The 20,735-nt window shown below is 46.6% G+C and overlaps 1 protein-coding gene across 2 annotated transcripts in view; it reads right to left on the bottom strand.

The window, feature by feature from the left end:
- Positions 1-3,939: 3,939 nt before the first annotated feature.
- EML3 (EMAP like 3) overlaps positions 3,940-20,735 on the bottom strand; it is a 51,651-nt gene continuing 34,855 nt past the window's right edge. For both annotated transcript variants that reach the window (XM_048512531.1, XM_048512540.1), the window contains 13 exons: positions 18,507-18,602; positions 15,266-15,400; positions 14,281-14,419; positions 13,212-13,363; positions 12,658-12,783; positions 12,417-12,572; positions 10,051-10,118; positions 9,689-9,777; positions 9,464-9,561; positions 7,831-7,918; positions 6,208-6,306; positions 5,900-6,030; positions 3,940-4,777 (listed from right to left, as the gene is read on the bottom strand). In XM_048512531.1, the coding sequence (XP_048368488.1) occupies positions 4,580-4,777; positions 5,900-6,030; positions 6,208-6,306; positions 7,831-7,918; positions 9,464-9,561; positions 9,689-9,777; positions 10,051-10,118; positions 12,417-12,572; positions 12,658-12,783; positions 13,212-13,363; positions 14,281-14,419; positions 15,266-15,400; positions 18,507-18,602 (1,575 nt within the window). In that variant the 3' untranslated portion in view covers positions 3,940-4,579. The remainder of the gene's footprint in view (positions 4,778-5,899; positions 6,031-6,207; positions 6,307-7,830; positions 7,919-9,463; positions 9,562-9,688; positions 9,778-10,050; positions 10,119-12,416; positions 12,573-12,657; positions 12,784-13,211; positions 13,364-14,280; positions 14,420-15,265; positions 15,401-18,506; positions 18,603-20,735) is intronic.

Here is a 20,735-nt window from a genome sequence, read left to right as displayed (position 1 = left end):
AACAGAGACCCGGTCATGAGTCTCAGCTCTTCGACGTGCGACGTTCTTTGTGTCCCAACCTCAGCCTCAAATATATACAAGTTTGTTGCTAAACAAAACTTCTCCGAATGGGTTTTAACAAATGCAGATGTGTGGTATGCAACTCAAGATTAGGCATAAATCTTCAGCTTTTTGATCACTCTACAAAGGATCTGTTGCAAATTTATTTATTTTAAAAAGAGTTGCCAACTCTGGGTTGGGAAGTTCCTGGAGATTTGGGATGGAGCCTGGGGAGGGCGTGACGTGGAGGGGAGGGATCTTAGTCAGGTATAATCCATAGAGTCCACCTTACAAAGTAGTCATTTTCTCCAGGGAACCTGATCTTTGTAGTGAAGGTAAATTGGAATTCCAGATCCCCAGGCCTCATCTGGAGATTGGCAAGCCTCATTTATATATCCCCCCCCCCCACTCAGGGACTGAGGCATATACACACAATAATACGTAAAATACCCAATACGTCAAAGGCCCTAATCTTTTTTTAATTTATTTTAGATTTTGTGGGGTCAGTACAATGGATGAGCCTCAGCCTGGGAAAACCTCCTTTGGGATCATGGTGTCTCCCCGCCATAAAGGCCCCAATCTAAAAACACCTTATACACAGCTAGAATGATGCTATCTTTTAACCATGTCCCCTCCCCGCACCCAAAAAAAGAGCAGCAGTGGCGTAAAAGGTTAAGAGCTCGTGTATCTAATCTGGAGGAACTGAGTTTGATTCCCAGCTCTGCCTCCTGAGCTGTGGAGACTTATCTGGGGAATTCAGATTAGTCTGTACACTCCCACACACGCCAGCTGGGTGACCTTGGGCTAGTCACAGCTTCTCGGAGCTCTCTCAGCCCCACCTACCTCACAGGGTGTTTGTTGTGAGGGGGGAAGGGCAAGGAGATTGTCAGCCCCTTTTCAGTCTCCTGCAGGAGAGAAAGGGGGGATATAAATCCAAACTCTTCTTCTTGGATTCAGTTTTTCAGCCTTGCTAGCAAACCAAGGTAAAAGCCTCTGTCTTCCCATGCAGCCACTGCACAAACCCCAGGGGAGCCACAGAAAAAACCCTGAACCAAGCTACCGCCTGGAGAGGGTTCTTCAAGTCTATGAGTCTCAGGTTAAGAAGGGTTTTTTAAAGGTAGGCACAACCACTTGCAAATAATTAAGCAATGAAGGGCTTCAATGGTCCCTATGGTTGGCCCCTATTAACAAAAGGACTACTGTATTTTGCACCAGCTGAAGTTCCTGGATCATCTTCCAGTGCAACCCTAAGGAGAATGTGTTAACACTAATCTATCCATCAGCTTGCTTCAGCATGGATCAAAATGTCTTGATCGGCACATACAGAGAACCAGCTTCCTGATTTAATGAAACAGAAGAAACCAGTTTTCGGCAGTCCTAATCAACTTTTTTTTTATTTGCTTTATAATAACGTCTTTATTTTTCCCCCACCTACATCAAGATCTTTTCATGGTTTTATTTTATTTTAAAATATTTTGGCAAACTTGTGATGAAATGAGCCTCCGGGCAGCTTGCAAACAAATACAGTGGAACCTCGGTTTTCATTGCCTTCGGTTTTCATCGCCTTCGGTTTTCATCGATCTTTTCAGTGAAAAATGTGTCTCGGTTTTCATCGATTTGCCTTGATTTTAATCGATTTGCAGTAAGGTGCAGGGGTTTGTGGAGAAAAATCACCCGGACAAAGCTGTTGCAGGCTGTACCTGCAACTTGTTCAATTACAATTTCTTGCCCCATTTCAGACAAATCTTAAAGAGGTGTCAGAAACAGACCTTGTTGAACAGCTTTCTGGTGCGACATTGGTCCACTGGCTCTGAAGCTGGTCCTAGTGTTACTGTTTTCAGCATTAAATACTATGTTTATTCACCAAAAATGTGTTTTTGGTTGGTTTTTTGCGTTCCTAGAACGGATTAATTGGATTTACATTGATTCCTATGGAAAAGTTTGCCTCTGTTTTCATCGGTTTCGGTTTTCATCGATTCTTTTCAGACAGATTACTATGTTTATTCACCAAAAATGTGTTTTGGTTGGTTTTTTGCATGCCTAGAACGGATTAATTGGATTTACATTGATTCCTATGGAAAAGTTTGCCTCTGTTTTCATCGGTTTCAATTTTCATCGATTCTTTTCAGACAGATTACCAACGAAAACCGAGGTTCCGCTGCACATTTATTTTGTATTTGCCTACTCTCAGCATCCTTTCTGTCAGAACTATGTGGCCTGGGCAACTAACACTTGAGAAAAGATGCAGGCTTCCTGTGGCTGCTGCTTCCTCTTCCAGTGAAGATGGGGCTGTTCTGGGAGACCCTCCCAGGAACTCTTGAAAATTTGGGGTGACCCTCCCAGGAACTCTTGAAAAAGGTTGCCAGTTCTGGGTTGGGAAATATCTGAAAATGTTGAGAGTGGAGCCAGAGGAGGTATGGTTGTTGGAGTGTGATGTCCACCTTCCAAAGCAGCCATTTTCTTCAGATGAACTGATCTCTGTTGTCTGGACAGCAGGTGTAATCGGAGATCACCAGCCACCACCTGTGTGTTGAACCATTGGCTGACACACACTCACTCCTATCAGACCTGATGTGATTTGTGTAGTGGATTGCTGGATCATGCTTCTTCCATCATTTTTCAGCCTAAAAAGTCTGGTTCCCAAAGCAGCGTCCCAGAACTACAAAACTAACACAAAATGAAAATAGTGTTTTAGTGAAGTCTGGGTTGAGGCATGATGAAGTCTGCACTCTATGCTTGGGGTTCTAAGAAATCAACATAAAACACATTTAACAGCACTCCTGTCAAAGCTTGAACCTTCGGGGGTGAACAGTCTATTAAATTTAACAAACAAATACATAAAAACAAATGCACAGCTCACAAGGTGCACTTCGGCATCCTTCTGAAGAAAAGTTCAGTTGCACTGAAAAGCTTGCTGTGTTGCTCCATGCAAATGCAGTCACCTATGTCTATTCTTCATTGCCTTCCTCTGCTTCTCTTGTCTCCCCACTTGTTGGCATGTACATTGTTAAGCAGAGACAGGTCAAAAGATAGGGCCTACGGGAGAAAATCTGTTCAGGGCATCCCACAGTGGTAAAAATATTATAATAAATGAAATTATCAGGTATCTCTTGGTTTGAGAGAAAGGATGCTTCAGTTTAGGGTGGCCCTGACAGTAAACTCTATGAAACAGGAACCTCTCTTAGTTTTTACTTATGGCTCTATCAAGTTCCTTGTATGTGTGATAGGCAGTGTGGTGAAGCGGTAGAATGCCCAAGGACTGGAGAGATCTGGATACAAACAACTCAGCCATGAAGTTCACTGACAATGACTCTGGGTTCTTTAAACCTAACTGGATTGTTATTTGGATTAAAATGGAAATATGGAAAATAATATAAGCAGTCCCAAGTTGCTTGGAGGAAAGCCTGGATAAAAACGTGATAAACGCCTTTGGACCAGCATGCCAAAAACCCTTTTGTAATTCTGCATTTTTTGAAACTGCTCCATCCCTTTTTCCCCCCCTTCAAACCAAAGGACCCTCTGTGAAAAAAACTCCCTTTCACATTTAAGACAACAGGAATCCTTTGTCCTCTTTTAGGGCTACTACTTCAAAAGGAAGGGGGAAACGCCTACATTTAACACTTGACAACATGCCCCATTTAAAAATTGATGGTTGAGAGAGAATTGCTTTTAAAAATCCTGTTCCCTTCCATACCCTGAAACAAACGAACAACAAAAGACCAGAAAATGCTCCAACATCATCAGTGACACTGGGAACAGAAGTGTTATATTGCTGGTTTCCTTATGTTGTTGGGTAACCATGGTTACCAGCTAGGCCACAAACCTCTGTTCTGTTGCCTTTTGCCCTCTTTTCTTCCAGATGCAAGACCAGGAGAGAAGAAAAGTCACAACACAGTAGGATGCTGAATGCAAAGGTTTATTTCTCCACGTCTCTCACAGTATTAAGGCCTTCTCCTTGCTCCCACTTATTTATGTGGCGGATCCGGCCTCTGACAGAGTCACTAGGAATGTAAACGAAGTGAAGAAAGTTGCAGCTGCAGCCAGGAAAGCGCAGGGGTATGGAAATGGAGGCACTTGCGTTTCCCCATAATTTGGAATGCCGATGCTTTCAGGCTCCTAAGAGGTAAGGCTATACTGGCAGAGTCAAGAAGGTGTATGGGTGGGTCCCTTGAAACAACTCTTGAGCCGACTGTTCCTCCCACAAAGCATCCCGTCTCCCCAAAATCTCCTTTCGAAGAGACAATGCATCTCCACCATCCAACACACAACATCACAGGCATTTTCCTTCACAAAGCCAGTTCTGCACCCAGGAGTGCCCGCTGGTCTGGCGACTTCCCCCCTTCACTCTTATGTTAATAAAGCAAATCACATTGTTAGCCCAAGGAAATCATGTTGGGAGGGGAAAGAGACTCCCGACGTCCCACGGCTCCATCCATCTGAGAACCTGAACCCCAAGGAATCAGTCATGGGATGGGAGGTCACCGCTGTTATCCTGTCTCGCAAAGACTTAAGCCATGGTATTTGACCCAGTCCCCCGGTTTCAGGTGCTGACCCCAGCATCCTGCGAGGAGATGGAGGCAGAGGAGAGGGAGCGACTACGGGGAAGGCTACCGACTAACACTCGCCACTGGAAGATGCTGGTGTCCTTGCCACCCATGGAGATGAGGTAGCCATCGTTGTGCGTGAAGCGCACATTGGTGACGTGGCTTCCGTGTCCCCCATATTCGTGGCTTGGTGCCTGTGAAAGAAGAAGAGTTGGTTTTTATACCCTGGTTTTCTCTACCTTTAAGGAGTCTCAAAGTGGCTGACAAGTTCCTTCCCTTTACAGACACCTTGTGAGGCAGGTGGGGCTGAGAGAGCTCTCAGAACTGTGACTGACCCAAGGTCACCTTGCAGGCTTCATGTGGAGGAACGGGGAATCAAACCCAGTTCACCAGAGTACTCTGCGCGAATGGAAGAAGGGGGAATCAAAATCAGTTCTCCAGATTAGAGGAAAGACGGAGGGAAGAGCAGGAATGTTGCTAGAATAGTAACCTTACTCCTAAACAGATTATATTATAATATATAATTTACATTATTTATTTTATAGTTAACGTTTCTCACAGGGACTCAAGGCAGATTACATAGAATGAATCAGTACAATTGACAGGATGGGATATTCAGTGAACAATGCAATAGGAACGAGAATGGTAGAACCAACAAGTCTAAAAACAGGAAGTCCTGCCGTAGGACTTCTTTCACCCTCGCACGGTGTGGCTGTTACACAGACACAGAAAAACAATTGAAGAGTTAGAATCAAATCCAGTAGTACCTTAGAGACCAACAAAATTTTTCAAAGTATAAGCTTTTGGGAGTAAAAGCTCTCTTCATCAAAACCTCATACACTGAAAACCCTGTTGGTCTTTAAGATGCTACTGGATTCGATTCCACTCTTTTGCTGCAAATTAACACAGCTACCCTCTGAAACAAACTCCAAGAAAAACAACAGAGGCAATAGCAGCATATATGAAAGGACTGGAGCAACACATAGTTGTCAGGATAGGAAAGATACCCCAGCGTAACATTTTTGTGTAGGTTACCCAAGATGCTTGACATTCCATACCTGCAAACGGTAAAGTACACTGCATAATTTGGAATGAGCATGCTGGAATCACAAGTTTTCTTTCTCGCTACCCCAGGCTTTCAGAAATATTCTTTACGTGGGTATGGAGGAAAGTTTGAAAACCTAAGACAGTGCCCATTCGAGAAGCAAACAAAAAGCAATGAGGTTTCTATCTTTGTGCCACTGTGTCAGATCTGAATTAAAGCTTGCTTATATCTGACCCCTTATCACACTCCATTTATTCCGCTCCTTTCATACCTTGGGCTTCGCACAGGGATACTGGAAGAGGTGGACCTTGCAGAAGTCATCCGCTACGGCCACTACTCGCTCGTTGTGGGACCGGCAAAGTGAGTTGATATCCGTGCCATCTGAGCCATCAGGCCATACGCCTGCGAAAAATGGAGAGAGAGAAAGTCAGAAATATTCAACGAATAAAGTGGCTTAGAAGAACCTCCCCATGGGGGCTCATTGGCTGAATCTACCTGTCCTGATGCCCACAGGCAGATCAGCCTCCCCCCAGTGCCAAAAGATGGAGGTTGTTCTTTGATCCAGCTCCAGAAACTCACCAAAAACATGAAAGCCCAGCACGCAAGTGTAGGAAGCCCACTCACGATCCTTGTTCTCAAAGCGATTCCTCAGCAGTTTGCAACCCCCTGCCACATCCCCTGAAAAAAGAAAACGCAGGAGCATATGAATATCAGCAGCAGACAGCTCCTAGAGCAGTGATGGCGAACCTATGGCATGGGTGCCAGAGGTGGCACTCGGAACCCTCTCTGTGGGCACACGCACACAGAGTTCGTCATGCAGGGGGTGGAAAATCACCCACCCACACACACACACATCTAGGCTGGCCTGGGCCACTGAGCACAACGTGCGCTCACCGCGGTGAGCAGGGAGGACTTGGCTGGCGGGCCTGGTGCCTGTGCTCCGGGTGGCTGCTGCCCGAGGTGGGGGGGCACAGAGGAGGCAGAGATGCTAGAGGGGCACAGAGCGGTGCATGCGGGACTTGCTGGAAGCTAGAGCAGGCTGGCCTCTGCTCGAGCAGGTGGGGCAGAGGAAGAGGGAGCCAACCGGTTTTTTCTAAACTAAAACCTCACCATTCAGGTTAAACTGCCAGGTTGGCACTTTGCGATAAATAAGTGGGGTTTGGGTTGCAATGTGGGCACTTGGTCTCGAAAAGGTTCGCCATCACTGTCCTAGAGGGAGACCAGACTGCCAAGCAAAAGAGACATCAGTTCTTACAACAGGAACTAACCAAATTCACTGTTTTCTCTTTGCCATTGTATAGATGCTCCCTACGTTTGGAGGTAAAAAATGCCAAAATTATGGCAAACCCGCATAGTTTTCAAGGCAAGAGAAAAACAGAGGTGGTTTCCCCTTTGCCTGTCCCTGTGTAGCAAGCCTAGACTTCCTTGATGGCCATCCATCCAAGTACTAACCGGAGTAGGGTTGCCAGGTCTTCCCTGGCCACGAATGGGGGGTGGAGGGGGACAGCTGCCAGTTCCAGGTTGGGAAACTCCTGGAGATTTGGAGGTGGAGATTGGGGAAGGCAGGGACCTCTGGGACACAATGCCAACAAGTCCACCATCCCCAAAGCTTCCATTTTCTCCAGGGGAGCTGATCTCTTGGATATGAGGTTTGGAGATGAGCTCTAATTCTCAGAGATATCAGGGCCCACCTGAAGGCTTGCATCTGTAAATCAGGGGCCACCCTGGTTAGCTTCTAAGACGAGGTCAGGCTAGCCTAGGCCATTCTAGGTTTACTTGTCCTTACAGCAAAATGTTGCTTGTGGTAGACATAAAGCAGCTGCTCCATCTGGTGGTGCTTAAAGGAAACGGTTATACTGAGTGCTTCAAGTCAGTGACTACTTGTTTAGAGCCGTGGTGGTGAACCTATGGCACTCCAGATGTTCATGGACTACAATTCCCATCAGCCCCTGCCAGCAGCCCCTGCCAGCATGGCCAACTCACCTACGCCGGCTGGAGACTTACACCAAGAAAACAGCAGGCGTAAGCGTTGAAAAAGAATAGTGAGTTGGGAGGGGGGCGGTTTGGGGGAATTTCGGCTTTTTTCCTCTTTTTCGTATCCTCCTAAACTTCTTTGGAGGCAGTGCAGCTATGCTGCGGCAATGCCATTCTGGGCAGCTTCAGATGTTCACAGCCTCATTGCTACTAAAGCCCACCACTCACAGTATAGGATTTCGTAGTCTCCTGAATTGGACATAATGAAGTTTCCATCCTTGGACCAGTCCAGATGTGTGATGAAACTCGAGTGTCCCTGTAAAAGGAAAGGGGGAAAAGGTACAGGTTAGGAGGCATCTAATCCTGTTTAGATGGTGAGTGGAGAGCATAAACATCTGTACTGTATCAATTACTGGTCAGGTTACCACTATGTGAATGGATGTGAAGCTTCCTAAGAAAAGTCTGTGGGACAAAAGTCAACTGGTCTGGAATAACAGCAGTCAGCTTCAGTCCTGGTTATAACCTACATGGTTTCAGACCAGGATACCTAATGAACTACTTGCTCTCAAGCAAGCTGGCTACTGCTTGATATCATAATTGCAGACTCTTCTCTAGACACCCCCCACCTATAGAATAGAATAGAATCTTTATTGGCCAAGTGTGATTGGACACACAAGGAATTTGTCTCCGGTGCATATGCTCTCAGTGTACATAAAAGAAAAATACATTTGTCAAGAATCATAAGGTACAGCACTTAATCATAAGGTACAGCACTTAATGATTGTCATATAGGTCTAGTAAGCAATCAGGAAACAATCAGTAGTAATGAAAACATAAAATGTAAAATCATAAAATAAAATAAAATGTCAGCACAGGCTATAGTCATACAGTCATAAGTGGGAGGAGATGGGTAATAGGAATGATGAAAAAAGTAGTGCAGTAATTATATAATAAATATATAATAAATAGTTTAACATTATCGAGGGAATTATTTGTTTAACAGAGTGATGGCATTCGGGAAAAAACTGTTCTTATGTCTAGTTGTCTTGGTGTGCAGTGCTCTGTAGCGACGTTTAGAGGGTAAGAGTTGAAACAGTTTATGTCCAGGATGCGAGGGGTCAGTAAATATTTTCACAGCCCTTTTTTTGACCCGTGCAGTATACAGGTCCTCAATGGAAGGCAGGTTAGCAGCAATTGTTTTTTCTGCAGTTCTGATTATTCTCTGAAGTCTGTGTCGATCTTGTTGGGTTGCAGAACCAAACCACACAGTTATAGAGGTGCAGATGACAGACTCAATGATTCCTCTGTAGAACTGTATCAGCAGCTCCTTGGGCAGTTTGAGCTTCCTGAGTTGGCGCAGAAAGAACATTCTTTGTTGTGCTTTTTTGATGACATTTTTGATATTAGGTGACCATTTTAGGCTACAAGCTGGCTACAAGCTGTGAAAGCTCTCCTAGTTTCCATCTAAACTTAAGTGTAGGTGGGGATACTCTTCAACAGGTGGGTAGTTTGTTTGTTTTTTGCTGTCAAGTTACAACTGACTTATGGCAACCCCATAGGGTTTTCATGGCAAGGGAGGTGCGTTTGCCATTGCCTCTGCTTAGCAACTCTGATATTCCTTGGTGATCTACCATCCAAATATTAATCAGGGTCGACCTTGCTTAGCTTCCAAGATCTGACAGATTGGGCTATCGAGGTCATAGTAATTCTTACTCTTTTAAAAAAAAAATACTTTTTCGGAACATGTGACTTACATCCAGTTCTGAGAAAAAGTATACACCGTTTATCAAGAATCTGACAGTACTTCAAAACAGGTCTCTGCCCTCCCACAAGACATGCATCCATTCCATATCCTTCTTACCACGCAACGGCCAAAGCGGGTGTATTTATGCTCACTCTCCCCAACACTGTATATATAGATGAAATTGTCATGGGAGCCAATGGCCAAAAACTCCCCATCTGGAAGACAAAAGACAGAAACAAAGCTTGTGTGTGTGTGTGGGGGGAAGGAGTGGAGGTCAAATGAGGAGCAGAAGTGAACCATCTGGATGGGGAAACCAATCACAGGCAGCAAGGAGGACCTTACCTGGTGAATAACGCACAACGGACAGCTGCTCGTTTCCATCGGTGTAGGCTGATAAGACCTGCCGCGTCTCAGTGTCCAGCACCACCCAGCTGTTGGAAAAAAGAGTCTCAGCAAGGAGTTGGCCAGAGGGCAGTAAAGTTGAGCTGCTGACTCCTTTTCCAGCCTTTAACAGCTTCATGATGTTCAGAAATTCAACTGGGCAAAGGTTCCCTCTACCTTGTACTTTCTTGCCAGGCTAAAGGGGACAGGAATGTTTTCCTTACTGAATTTTTGCCACCCAGTTGTGACAAAGCCTATGGATTCTCAGTAGGGCTGCCCTTCCAAGGGCACAAAATTGGGTGGGGGGGTAGGGAAATAGTTACCGTCCAGTGCTAAGGCCCACCGTGACCACTTTCCCACTGGGATGGAAGTCGGCACAGAGCCCTGTTTCCTAGAAAAGAAGAAAATAAAAACCTCTATTAGTTTTCTTGGTAATACTACGACTTGAGAGATGTGACAGTGGCAGTGGCGTATTTGCCTAGGGACAGGGGGTACCCTCTGTCCCCGGGCGCCACTGATCTGGTCACATGTGGGGCGCAAAATCAGCCCCCCACATGACCAGGAAGATGGCAAGGCAGCAGGAAATCCTGCTGCCTTGTCTTCTGGCTCCCCCGGCCACGCCCATGTCATTATCGACATGGGCGGGACCAAGGAAGCCAGAGGACCCCCCCAAGCCTTGCCACCCTCCCAGCTGCTGGCTCTGCCCCCCAAGCCCTGCTCCCTTCCCAGCTACCGGCTCACAGCCGGCAGTCCCTTCTGCCCTCCACTCTGGGGAGGGCAGAAGCAACTGGAAGGCTCCGTGCTAGGGCTTTTGCTTTTATAAGATTGGGGGCGTGGCAAAAGGAAGGGATGATGATGCAATTAAAAAAATAAAAATAAATTAACAGCTATTATAGTATTCAATGTAAATCAGTGCCGGGGCTACCAGGGGGCAGGGGGGGTGCACCACGTACTGGGCACACGGCTTTGGGTCACCTGGGGGGCAGAAAATCCCCCTGACCCCGACCACTTCGTTGGTTGGCCACTCAGCTCACCCCCGCCCCCCCACTTACTTTAACAAATGGAGCAGGCTGGAGAAGAGGCCTGCTTGTGTTCCCTTCCAGGCTGCAAACAACCTGGTGGGAGCTACATTTCCCAGGAGACTCACTGGGAATGGGGAAGTCTCACCGAGCCTCTGCTGTTACACAGCCTGGAGAATAGCTAGGCTGAAACCTCTTCTCGCCCAGCCTGCTCACTGGTTTGCCAAAAGCAGTGAAGCGCAGCGAGGGGTGCTCAGCAAAACGGGGGAGCCTCAAAAAATCACACACCCCGCAACTTGCCCCCCCACACACACTTACTTTAGCAAACCGAACAGGCTGGAGAAGAGGCCTGCCTGTGTTCCCTTTCAGGCTGCAAACAGCCTGGTGGAAACTACAGAGTGCACCGGGCACACTCTGGCCCAGCTACGCCTCTGATGTAAATTTCTTCAGTAATCCTTCACAACAACTCTGTAAGGTTGACAAATATTATTACTCCTATATTGCAGATGGGGATTTGAAGCGGAGAGAAGACTTGTGCTCAGGTTACTGAGCAGATGTTAAAACTCTAGAAGAATGTAATACTAGGACAATACTCTGGGGGGGATTCTTTCTACTCACTTCCCCTCCTACTAGCAATCTTAAGGCCTCATATACAAGAAAAGCAGAACATTAAAACTGTTCCTGGATTGGGCCACTTAAAACTATAAGCGAGGTGGGGAAGATCTCATGATTGAATGCTCTCATTTTTTTTTTTTAAGCAGCCTTGGATATGGAAATCTGGATATTCAGGCCTCTAGCCTATTGTTCTCCTTCAAATGTTAGCTTTTTTTATGTGTAGGGTTTCCCTCACCCCACGGGGGATTATTCAAACATGAGATTCTGCACTGAAGTATGATGTGATATGATATAATCCAGGATCAGTGGACCTGTTGTTTATGTAGCTGAAGCTTGTTTGGGCAAATGTGTGAGAGGAAAAACATACCTGCGTTTAGTCTACTTTGGAGCAATATATTGTTTAAAAAGAAAAGGAAAAAGTGAGTGGGAGAGAGATTCCCACAGGACCATCCCACGAAGAGTTATGTGGAGATGAAACTAAAACCTCAGGTTAGATGTTCCTTCCCTCTGATGTCTAGGAATCTTATTCTATTATCCCTCTAATGTCTGAGACTTTGGTGAGATTTCAGCAGTGCATTGTCATATCATCAGAACCACAAGGAGTAGAAACTGACATTCCGCCCCCCCAGAAAGTCTGTGCCCAATAACACATTCTGTGCTTTTCTAGGAAGTTGTCATATCTCTATGAGCAGCAGTGGCGTAGGAGGTTAAGAGCTCGTGTATCTAATCCGGAGGAACCGGGTTTGATTCTCCTCTCTGCCGCCTGAGCTGTGGAGGCTTATCTGGGGAATTCAGATTAGCCTGTACACTCCCACACATGCCAGCTGGGTGACCTTGGGCTAGTCACAGCTTCTCGGAGCTCTCTCAGCCCCACCTACTTCACAGGGTGTTTGTTGTGAGGGGGAAGGGCAAGGAGATTGTAAGCCCCTTTGAGTCTCCTGCAGGAGAGAAAGGGAGGATATAAATCCAAACTCTTCTTCTTCTATCCACAGTCCTGCCTATCCCTTCTGCTCCAGAGGCCATGCTGCGGGCTTTTCTCCTCCTGCGTACCATACCTCTAACGTGACACTCCAAGCGAGCGTGTGCTCCCCACCATCCCACATGCAGAGCTGCTTGTCATCGTGAGCTCGCGAGAGAGGGTGACAAAGAGGTCTTCGCTGAAGGGTGGGAGAGTGCCCAGCCCCCCACAGTTCGATCATTGCAGATGCTCCCTAAAAGCGAAACGAAGTGGTGAGCAGCCGCCAAAGAGGAGTGGCTCGGGGGGGGGGGGGGCACCACCAGCCAGCCCAGGCTTGCCTGGATAATGGGCCGGAAGCCTTCCGCAAAACTCCCCCGCAGCAGCGCGTTGCGTGTGGTCCCCACCAGCAGCTCCCCGCCATCGCCCTCGGCAATGGTGCGCACAGCACCAAATTGTTCTGGGATCTGCACCGGAAGAAAGTGATTATTTTTTTTATTTCAAATATCTGTACGTCGCTTCTCCATGCAGAAAAAAAAATGGCTCCAAAATGGCTTACGAATAAAAGCAACCGGCTGCGCATGGTAACATGGGAGAACTCTGTCTGAGCCATAACCTCTCCCCAAAATAGCAACACCACAATTCAACACCAACACTTTAGAACTCCCTCCACAGGGAAACTTGTCTGTCTCCCTTGATTTGGTATCTTCCGTCAACATGTGATCCGGTTTTTATTTCATTGGGCTAGCCTGGTCCATCTCTAAACCTGCCCATGGCTAAATCCTGTTTAAGCCCTGATTGGGTGTCCCCCTCAGAAAACCACCTTATTTGGAAAGGGCACACGGGAAAGTGATGGGAGTTGCTCCCTTCCCCGGGCATCTGCAATCTCCCTTACCTCCAACTCTTGGAGCAGGGTGAGGCCGGGACTCCACTGGACAATACGCCGGTCCTTGCCACCGCCACTGAGCACGGTGCCATCACGGCACAGGCACAGGGAGAAGATGCTGCCTTCGTGGGCCCGTGTTTGTTTGCTGATTTGGTATGTCTCTGTTAAGGACAGACAAGATGAGAGCTTGGAATTGCTGCCTTGGGAGAAGGCATTCTGCTCCTGGCCTGAATGTCTCTATCACCAGATAAAAAATGTCAAAAGGGAGACTCCCAACATAAGGCCTGCTGAATGACAGCTTATCCACAGTTTTAATCAGATTCAGATAGGACTCACCTGAGAGAAGGATTTTGTATCCCCATCACAGGGGCTATATGAACACAGCTAAATTACGGTAAGAGTTTCACCTGTTACTACCATTGTAAATACTACTAATACGGTAAGTGTTTCACCCATTACTACCATTGTAAATACTACATTTTTCTCTAAACATGTTTACAGGCTGGATTTTTCTGCATTTCATGATCTTTTGCCCCCACTGTTTATTATTTTCAGGTCTACAACCAACATCTGTTTAACTACCAACTCGCTTTAAGTATTTGAAAGGCTGTCACTTACAGGACTTATGATAATTCAATGGGCATAGAAGTACCCACTGAATATTAGGATTTTTCTTTTTTACATTAAGAATAGTTCAGCCATGGAATCGGCTGCCTAGGGAGGTGGTGAACTCCATTTTACTGATAGTCTTCAAGCAGCGACTGGATGATCACTTGTTAAGGATGCTTTATGATTCTTTGATTCAATCGTAGCACATTGTGCTTCAGATTAAATGGGCTTTAACCCACAAAAGTTTCCGCCACAATAAACATTTTAAATCTTTAAGGGGCCTGCAAAACGCTCAGTTTCCTTTACATTAGACTACTAGCCAATCAGCCCCTTTTAGTTACAGGAGATAGGAAACCAAATTCACTGTGTGGCACCCCTCCCCCTTAACAAATAGGAGTGGATCACAACTAGGTCACTTCCTGGCTCTTTTGTCCAGATCCCAGATCTCTTATCTCTGGACTCTGTATACCTTTTGCTCCCTTGCCCAGTGTCCGGACATCAGCTGCCACCCGGGCCCACGTCAGAATGTTGCCCTCAGAGTCGCCTGTGAGGACATCGCTGTTGGTGTCGAACACAAAGCACTGGATGAACTTGGGCTTCTTGTATTTCTGAGAAGATGGGAAAAGGGGGAGGCTGGTTCAAGCAACGGTAGAATCAAGTTTGCTGGGCATTTTTAATCACAGGAGTCGCAAGAGTGAGTCATCATCACTTCTCCTCATCTGCCGACGCATTTCAGATGGGGCAAAGCCATCCCTCCCCCTTCCCACAGGCCAAAGCGCAGAGTGGTGCTCACAAGAAGAGTCCTGCTGAGGCAGATCAAGAGCCTATATATGATTTTCCTTTTTCCACAGCCCATTGAGCCCCCCCCCCCTCATTTATTGTTTCTGGGGTCAGCAGCCATAGAAGGCAAAGTTAGGGTCTGTAGTAGGAAATTGCCTCAGATGTTGGGAGGGATGGGGCCTCCCAAACTGAAGGAGGGGCCTGGAGTTCTCTCTGAATGAACTCTGATCTCCAGGATAGAGAGATCCGTTTCCTCGAAGGCAATGGCTGCTTTGGAGGGTGGCCTCTATATGGCATCACATCTCTGTGGAACTCCTTCCTCTCTCTCAACTCCAGCCCTAAATTTCCAGGAAATTCCCGAGCTGGAGTTGGCAACCCTATGAGAGAGACATTTTGAGGAGGTAGAAGTACAATTTTCTTACTTCTCCCACTGTTGCCAGGCACCAGACTGACTCAGCAGCTCCAGCCTGCCTCTCTACTGTGCCACAGACCTTGAAAAGATCTACCATACTGAACCTTGACACTGCTCCCGAGGGTGGACTCCCCAGTCCCAGGTAAAAGTGGAGACTTGAACACGCAGCCCACCTATGGTCTGGCATCCAGGCCTTGCTCTCCTCCAACCAGATCCTCAACCCACCGATAAAGCCTCCCTCTTTCCTCCAGTCCCTCCTTACCCCAAAGATGCCCTGTTTCTTTGTCAAGCTATTTCCACTCCAAGTCCAGAAATAGACATGAGATTTTCCCGTGGTGATGATGTTGTTGCTGTCTTGTGGATTGAACTCCACCGTCAGGACGGATTCATTGGTGCTCTGTGAAGCGTATATGTTGGGGAGAAGTAATCAGAGCAATTGGAGCAATCTGAGATGATTCTTATGTTACAGGCTTTGTACATGCAGGGTCACAACGAATGTGTTTACATACTCAAACTATGTGCCTCCTCTTCTGGTTTACATCTTACTCTCTCCACTCTTCTTCTAGTGACTAGAAAACGGGGACTTTGTAGGATGCACTGATAACGATATTTATCGCCGTATGGAAATGAATTTAGATTTTAATATGCTAATTGTATTTTACTGTTTATGCCTTATATCGTATTTTATGTCATGGCCCGGGATGGGCAAGGTATAAGTGTAATAAAATAAAATACATACCAGGCTCTGGAACATGACCTGAGTTGGAATTATGCCCACCAAACAAACCTTTTACTATCCCCATTCCTTTACTGGTTTGTGGGTATAACAGATAACTTGTCACTTGCTAAGTTCAAGTCAGCCGTAACAGCCATGCACAGTAGCCAGCCAAGCCTACCTCAAACTTCTGGTGTTTTGCTGAACTTGGAAAAAATAAATGAGCACATGCATGATTATTCAGCGCTCAGAGGGCTACCATACATAACTGGTGGACTAGGGGAGGTCCACAAGTCATGGCAGGCCTATGCTAATATTACTGAAAAATCCTTAAAACATCTGTATAACTTGTCTAGTGCAATTTTATGCCACCCACTTTCCAAGGAAAAGACCTTCCTTCTCCATGTTATTCTCACAATAACCCTGAGGTCGCTGAGGCGGCTCTGACCTGCCTCTCCCAGAGAATTATGGGAGACCATCTAGATCAGGGTCCCCAACGCCATTGATACTTTTGAAGTGTTTTTAGAAAGCGGGTGGGACCAGGTGGGGCTTTTTGCCCAACAGGGCTTCTGACAGACCATTGGAGACCGTCCCGGCTGCGGGGAAAAACTGTGCCAAAAAGAAAGAAAAAATGTCTCAGGAACAGCTACCAGCACAGTACAAGGATCACTGAATGCGTTCATTCTAAAAGGCATCCTGTCAAGCAGAGCTTTCACTTGAAATATTGAAGAGCTACTGTTACTGTTACGCACCAACCGACTCCCTGACATTTCGTGTTCGGGGTCACCCCCTGCGATAGCCATTTTGTGTTTGTGCCCACCCCCCATCTGTCAGAACTCCAAAGGTGCCTGCAGGCTCCAAAAGGTGGATGATGTCTGATTTAGACCGATGCTCCACCTGCAGCCACCCCACAATGTCTCCCTGACATTGGAAGAAATTATGTTTGCATTTTTTTCTGGCGTAACGGCAGGGTGGGGTGGGGAATAAACAGGAGCCAGGTGAGTTGTGCACAGATTGGACCCAAGGTTGTCCAAACACTCCCCATTAGCACAGGGACATCCTGTTCTCTATATGGCAGAAAATCACCACGTGGAAGCAGTTAGAGAGAAAGAGGCTGGCACCCGGGCAACCAGTGACTTCACAGCAGAGTGAGGACCTGTACAGGGACGGTTGCCAACCTCCAGTTGGATGCAATTGCACAAATATTGGCTGGGGGGGGGTGGTGTCAAAGGACTGTTAGAAAACTTTAAATACATTTAATGTTTTGTCAAGGGCTTTCAAGGCCGGATTCAACTGGTTGCTGTGGATTTTCTGGGCTGTGTGGTCATGGTCTGGTGGATCTTGTTCCTAACGTTTCGCCTGCATCTGTGGCTGGCATCTTCAGAGGTGTATCACAGAGGGAAGTCTGTTACACACTGTGTCTAGTGAGAAGGGAAAGTTTAGTGGGGTATATATTGTCCATGTTTCAGGGTAAGAAACCAAAGAAAACACCCAAGTGTTTGGGTAGAACTTGCTATGCAAAGGTGTGGTTGAGTGCACTGTATTGCAGGTGGGGTATTTAATGTTATTTGCAACAAAAACATTTCTCACTTATGGTTTCCAATGAAGTGCATGGAACTTCCCTCAGTCTCCAATACACATAACAAGGAGAATGCTCATCACCAAATCACTGCATAGAGAATGTTGGGACTTCCCTCAGCCTCCAATGCACTTGCTGTATTTGAACAGGAATCCATAGACCAGCAGCACAACCATACAAGTTTCTTTAAGCTAATGCAAGATTCCTAGGTTCAAAGGGCATAGTTCGAGCCAGCTGATTCCCGGGTTGGTGCCTGACCTCGTCGTAACTTCAAAGGCTTGAAATCTTGTCTCGTACTGCATAAATGTATGTGGCCAGGAAAGGACTCTGTGACAGACTGCAGTCCGAGACGACATTTCGAGCCTTCAGTCTCAGCAAAATCAGGCACCAACCGGGGAGTCAGCTAGCTAGAAGGGTCCAAAGTGGAAAGCAGAAGCCATGGAAATAGTTCCTTTGCAGTTCCTGCCCTGCATCCAGACAGTAACAACAACAGTAGTAGTAGTAGTAGTAGTAGTAGTAGTAGTAGTAGTTGTAGTAGTAGTAGTAGAAGAGGAGGAGGAGGAGGAGGAGGAGGAAGAGGAGTTTGGATTTATATCCCCCCTTTCTCTCCTGCAGGAGACTCAAAGGGGCTTACAGTCTCCTTGCCCTTCCCCCCTCACAACAAACACCCTGTGAGGTAGGTGGGGCTGAGAGAGCTCCGAGAAACTGTGACTAGCCCAAGGTCACCCAGCTGGCGTGTGTGGGAGTGCACAGGCTAATCTGAATTCCCCAGGTAAGCCTCCACAGCTCAGGCGGCAGAGCTGGGAATCAAACCCGGTTCCTCCAGATTAGATACACGAGCTCTTAACCTCCTACGCCACTGCTGCTCAATCCCAGCACACATGGCAACAACAGATATAAACCAGACCCCTTGCTCCCTCCCACCTTGCTGCCTTCTACTCCTTTGGCACCCCAAGTAGCTGCTCTGTCTTGAACTGGCTCTGCATCCCCTCTGGCTTTTGATTGCTACTGATGGGGTACCACAGGGAGAGGAAGAAGCAACCAAGGACCTGTCCTTTGTGCCTGAATAGGTTTCATCCCCTGATCACGAGGCATTTGTATTCAACTCTTGTCATTTGTATTAGATGTCTGATTTGTCCGAGCCATTTTAGGAGCTGGCTTTGGGACTGGGAAGCAGAAAAACAAAGCTGGAGGCTTTGCAGGAGTCACCTTGATTTCAGCTTGCTTGGTAGCACGGGAACAATCCCAAATGGACAGCATGTGTTCGTTGGACTCATCCACGACGCACAAGTACATTCCGTCATCCTGGAGAAGCATCAGACAAACACACAGAGTTATAAACTAGGGCCATGTGCACTCTCAAACTCAAAGCAAGGAAAGGGGGGGGGGGAACCCCAAGAAACCTGCATAAACCCAGCATTCTAAAGTGTTTCGGTACTAGATGCAAGAACTGAGCTGATTTTAAAAAAAAAAACACATTTCTGGCCCTTATGATAAAGGACACATTTAAAGAAGTACAGGGAAATCTTTGAGAGTCAGTAAAATTTAGCTGCTCAGTTCAGTACCCTGCAAAACTGCTTACTCCTAAATGATGGAAAATAAACAAATGATATGCAAACCTATTTTTCTGTGTGCACTTTTAAACTGTTTTGTTCCAGCATCTCTCTCTCTCTCTCCCCCTCCCTCTTTCTCTCTCTCTCTCTCTCTCTGGAAATAGCTGGAAGGAATTCTCCTGAATCTGTATGAAGATTCTCTTCCAGTCCTTGAATTATGGAGGGAACTGCATTAATAAATCATGATAGGACATGACAGAACTTGATAAAAAATTATGCCCAGTGAGGAGAACATGAAGAGAGAACATTTACTCCCTCATTAGAAAACCTGGGTTCACCCAACGAACTTAATAATTCAGGAGAGACAAAACTGAGTAGTTCTTTGCACAATTAACTTGCAGAACTCAGTGCCATGGGGTGAAATAAGAGACAGATGGCTTAGAGAACTTTAAAAGACAATTAGGTGAAGATTCATGGAGAATTTGCCCTAAACTGGCTGGGTAAGGTTGGCCCAGGTTAAAATGATCTCCTCAGATCTCAGAAGTTAAGCGGCATCAGCCCTGGTTAGTGCTTGGATGGGAGACCACCAAGGACATCCAGAGTTGTTGTGCAGAGGAAGGCAATGGCAAACCATCTCTGTATGTCCCCTACCTCAAAATCCTTTCAGGGTTGCCAAAAGTTGACTATGACTTGATGGCACTTTCCATCACCACAATGGAGGATAAGAACTAGCCTGCTGGATCAGGCCAGAGTCCATCTAGTCCAGCATTCTGCTACTCGCAGTGGCCCACCAGGTGCCTTTGGGAGCTCACATGCAGGATGTGAAAGCAATGGCCTTCTGCTGCTGCTGCTCCTGAGCACCTGGTCTGCTAAGGCATTTGCAATCTGAGATCAAGGCAGATCAAGATTGGTAGCCATAGATCAACTTCTCCTCCATAAATCTGTCCAAGCCCTTTTTAAAGCTATCCAGGTTAGTGGCCATCACCACCTCCTGTGGCAGCATATTCCAAACACCAACCACACGTTGCGTGAAGAAGTGTTTCCTTTTATTAGTCCTAATTCTTCCCCCCAGCATTTTCAATGAATGCCCCCTGGTTCTAGTATTGTGAGAGAGGATGTATTTATCAATGGCTATTAGCCACAATGGCTACATGGAACCTTCATTGCTACCTCTGGGAAACAATGGTCAGACTATAGCAATACCTCACTGAGCATATTGTGTGCTGGAGCAGATCAGTGGGTTCTAACTGACAGCTCACCTGGCTGATGCAAGAGGCAGTGAGCTGGACCAAACCAGATCAAACCGGTTTCTACAGGACTATGTGACCTTTACACTGATTGGTCTATGCTTGTATATATACTGAACAGATGTGACTGTGTGCTGCTGGTGAGGGTATTCTATGTCGGGCGTAGCATGCTATCCGTTTTGTTCCTTGCTTCTGTAAATACTTGTATATAGCTGCACTATACATAAACTGCACTTCACTGAAGAGTAACTGCTTCTTGTGGTGTTTTGCTATCGTGGTGTTGCAGCTGAGTGCCAAGGCTGCTTACTCCTGCTCTCAGTAACAGGCCTTCCGCTGTGCCACGGGTCTACTCGCTAACAACAATTACAGAGTGAGGCCTAGACCTCCACAGCCTGCTTGCGAGGCTGGATTCCACTGGATTTCTGACTGACTACTGTGGGATTCAGGATGCTAGACTGTGTGGAATTTAGTGTGATCCATAACAGCTCTGCTTACATTCTTATTTCATAACCATGCCACACCCACCTTGCCTTCTGGGAAGGGAAAAAAGGCTAAGAGGATTGTCACAGATCAAGGCCATTTACGTTCTTGTGGTCTCCTTCACACTGAGTGTACATTCCCTTCGGGATGGATCCTTG

Source organism: Sphaerodactylus townsendi, linkage group LG01 (assembly GCF_021028975.2).
Source record: "Sphaerodactylus townsendi isolate TG3544 linkage group LG01, MPM_Stown_v2.3, whole genome shotgun sequence".
Taxonomy (NCBI): Eukaryota; Metazoa; Chordata; class Lepidosauria; order Squamata; family Sphaerodactylidae; genus Sphaerodactylus; species Sphaerodactylus townsendi.
The sequence above is the reverse complement of the archived record's forward strand: the minus strand, read 5'-3'. Positions and strand labels throughout refer to the sequence as shown.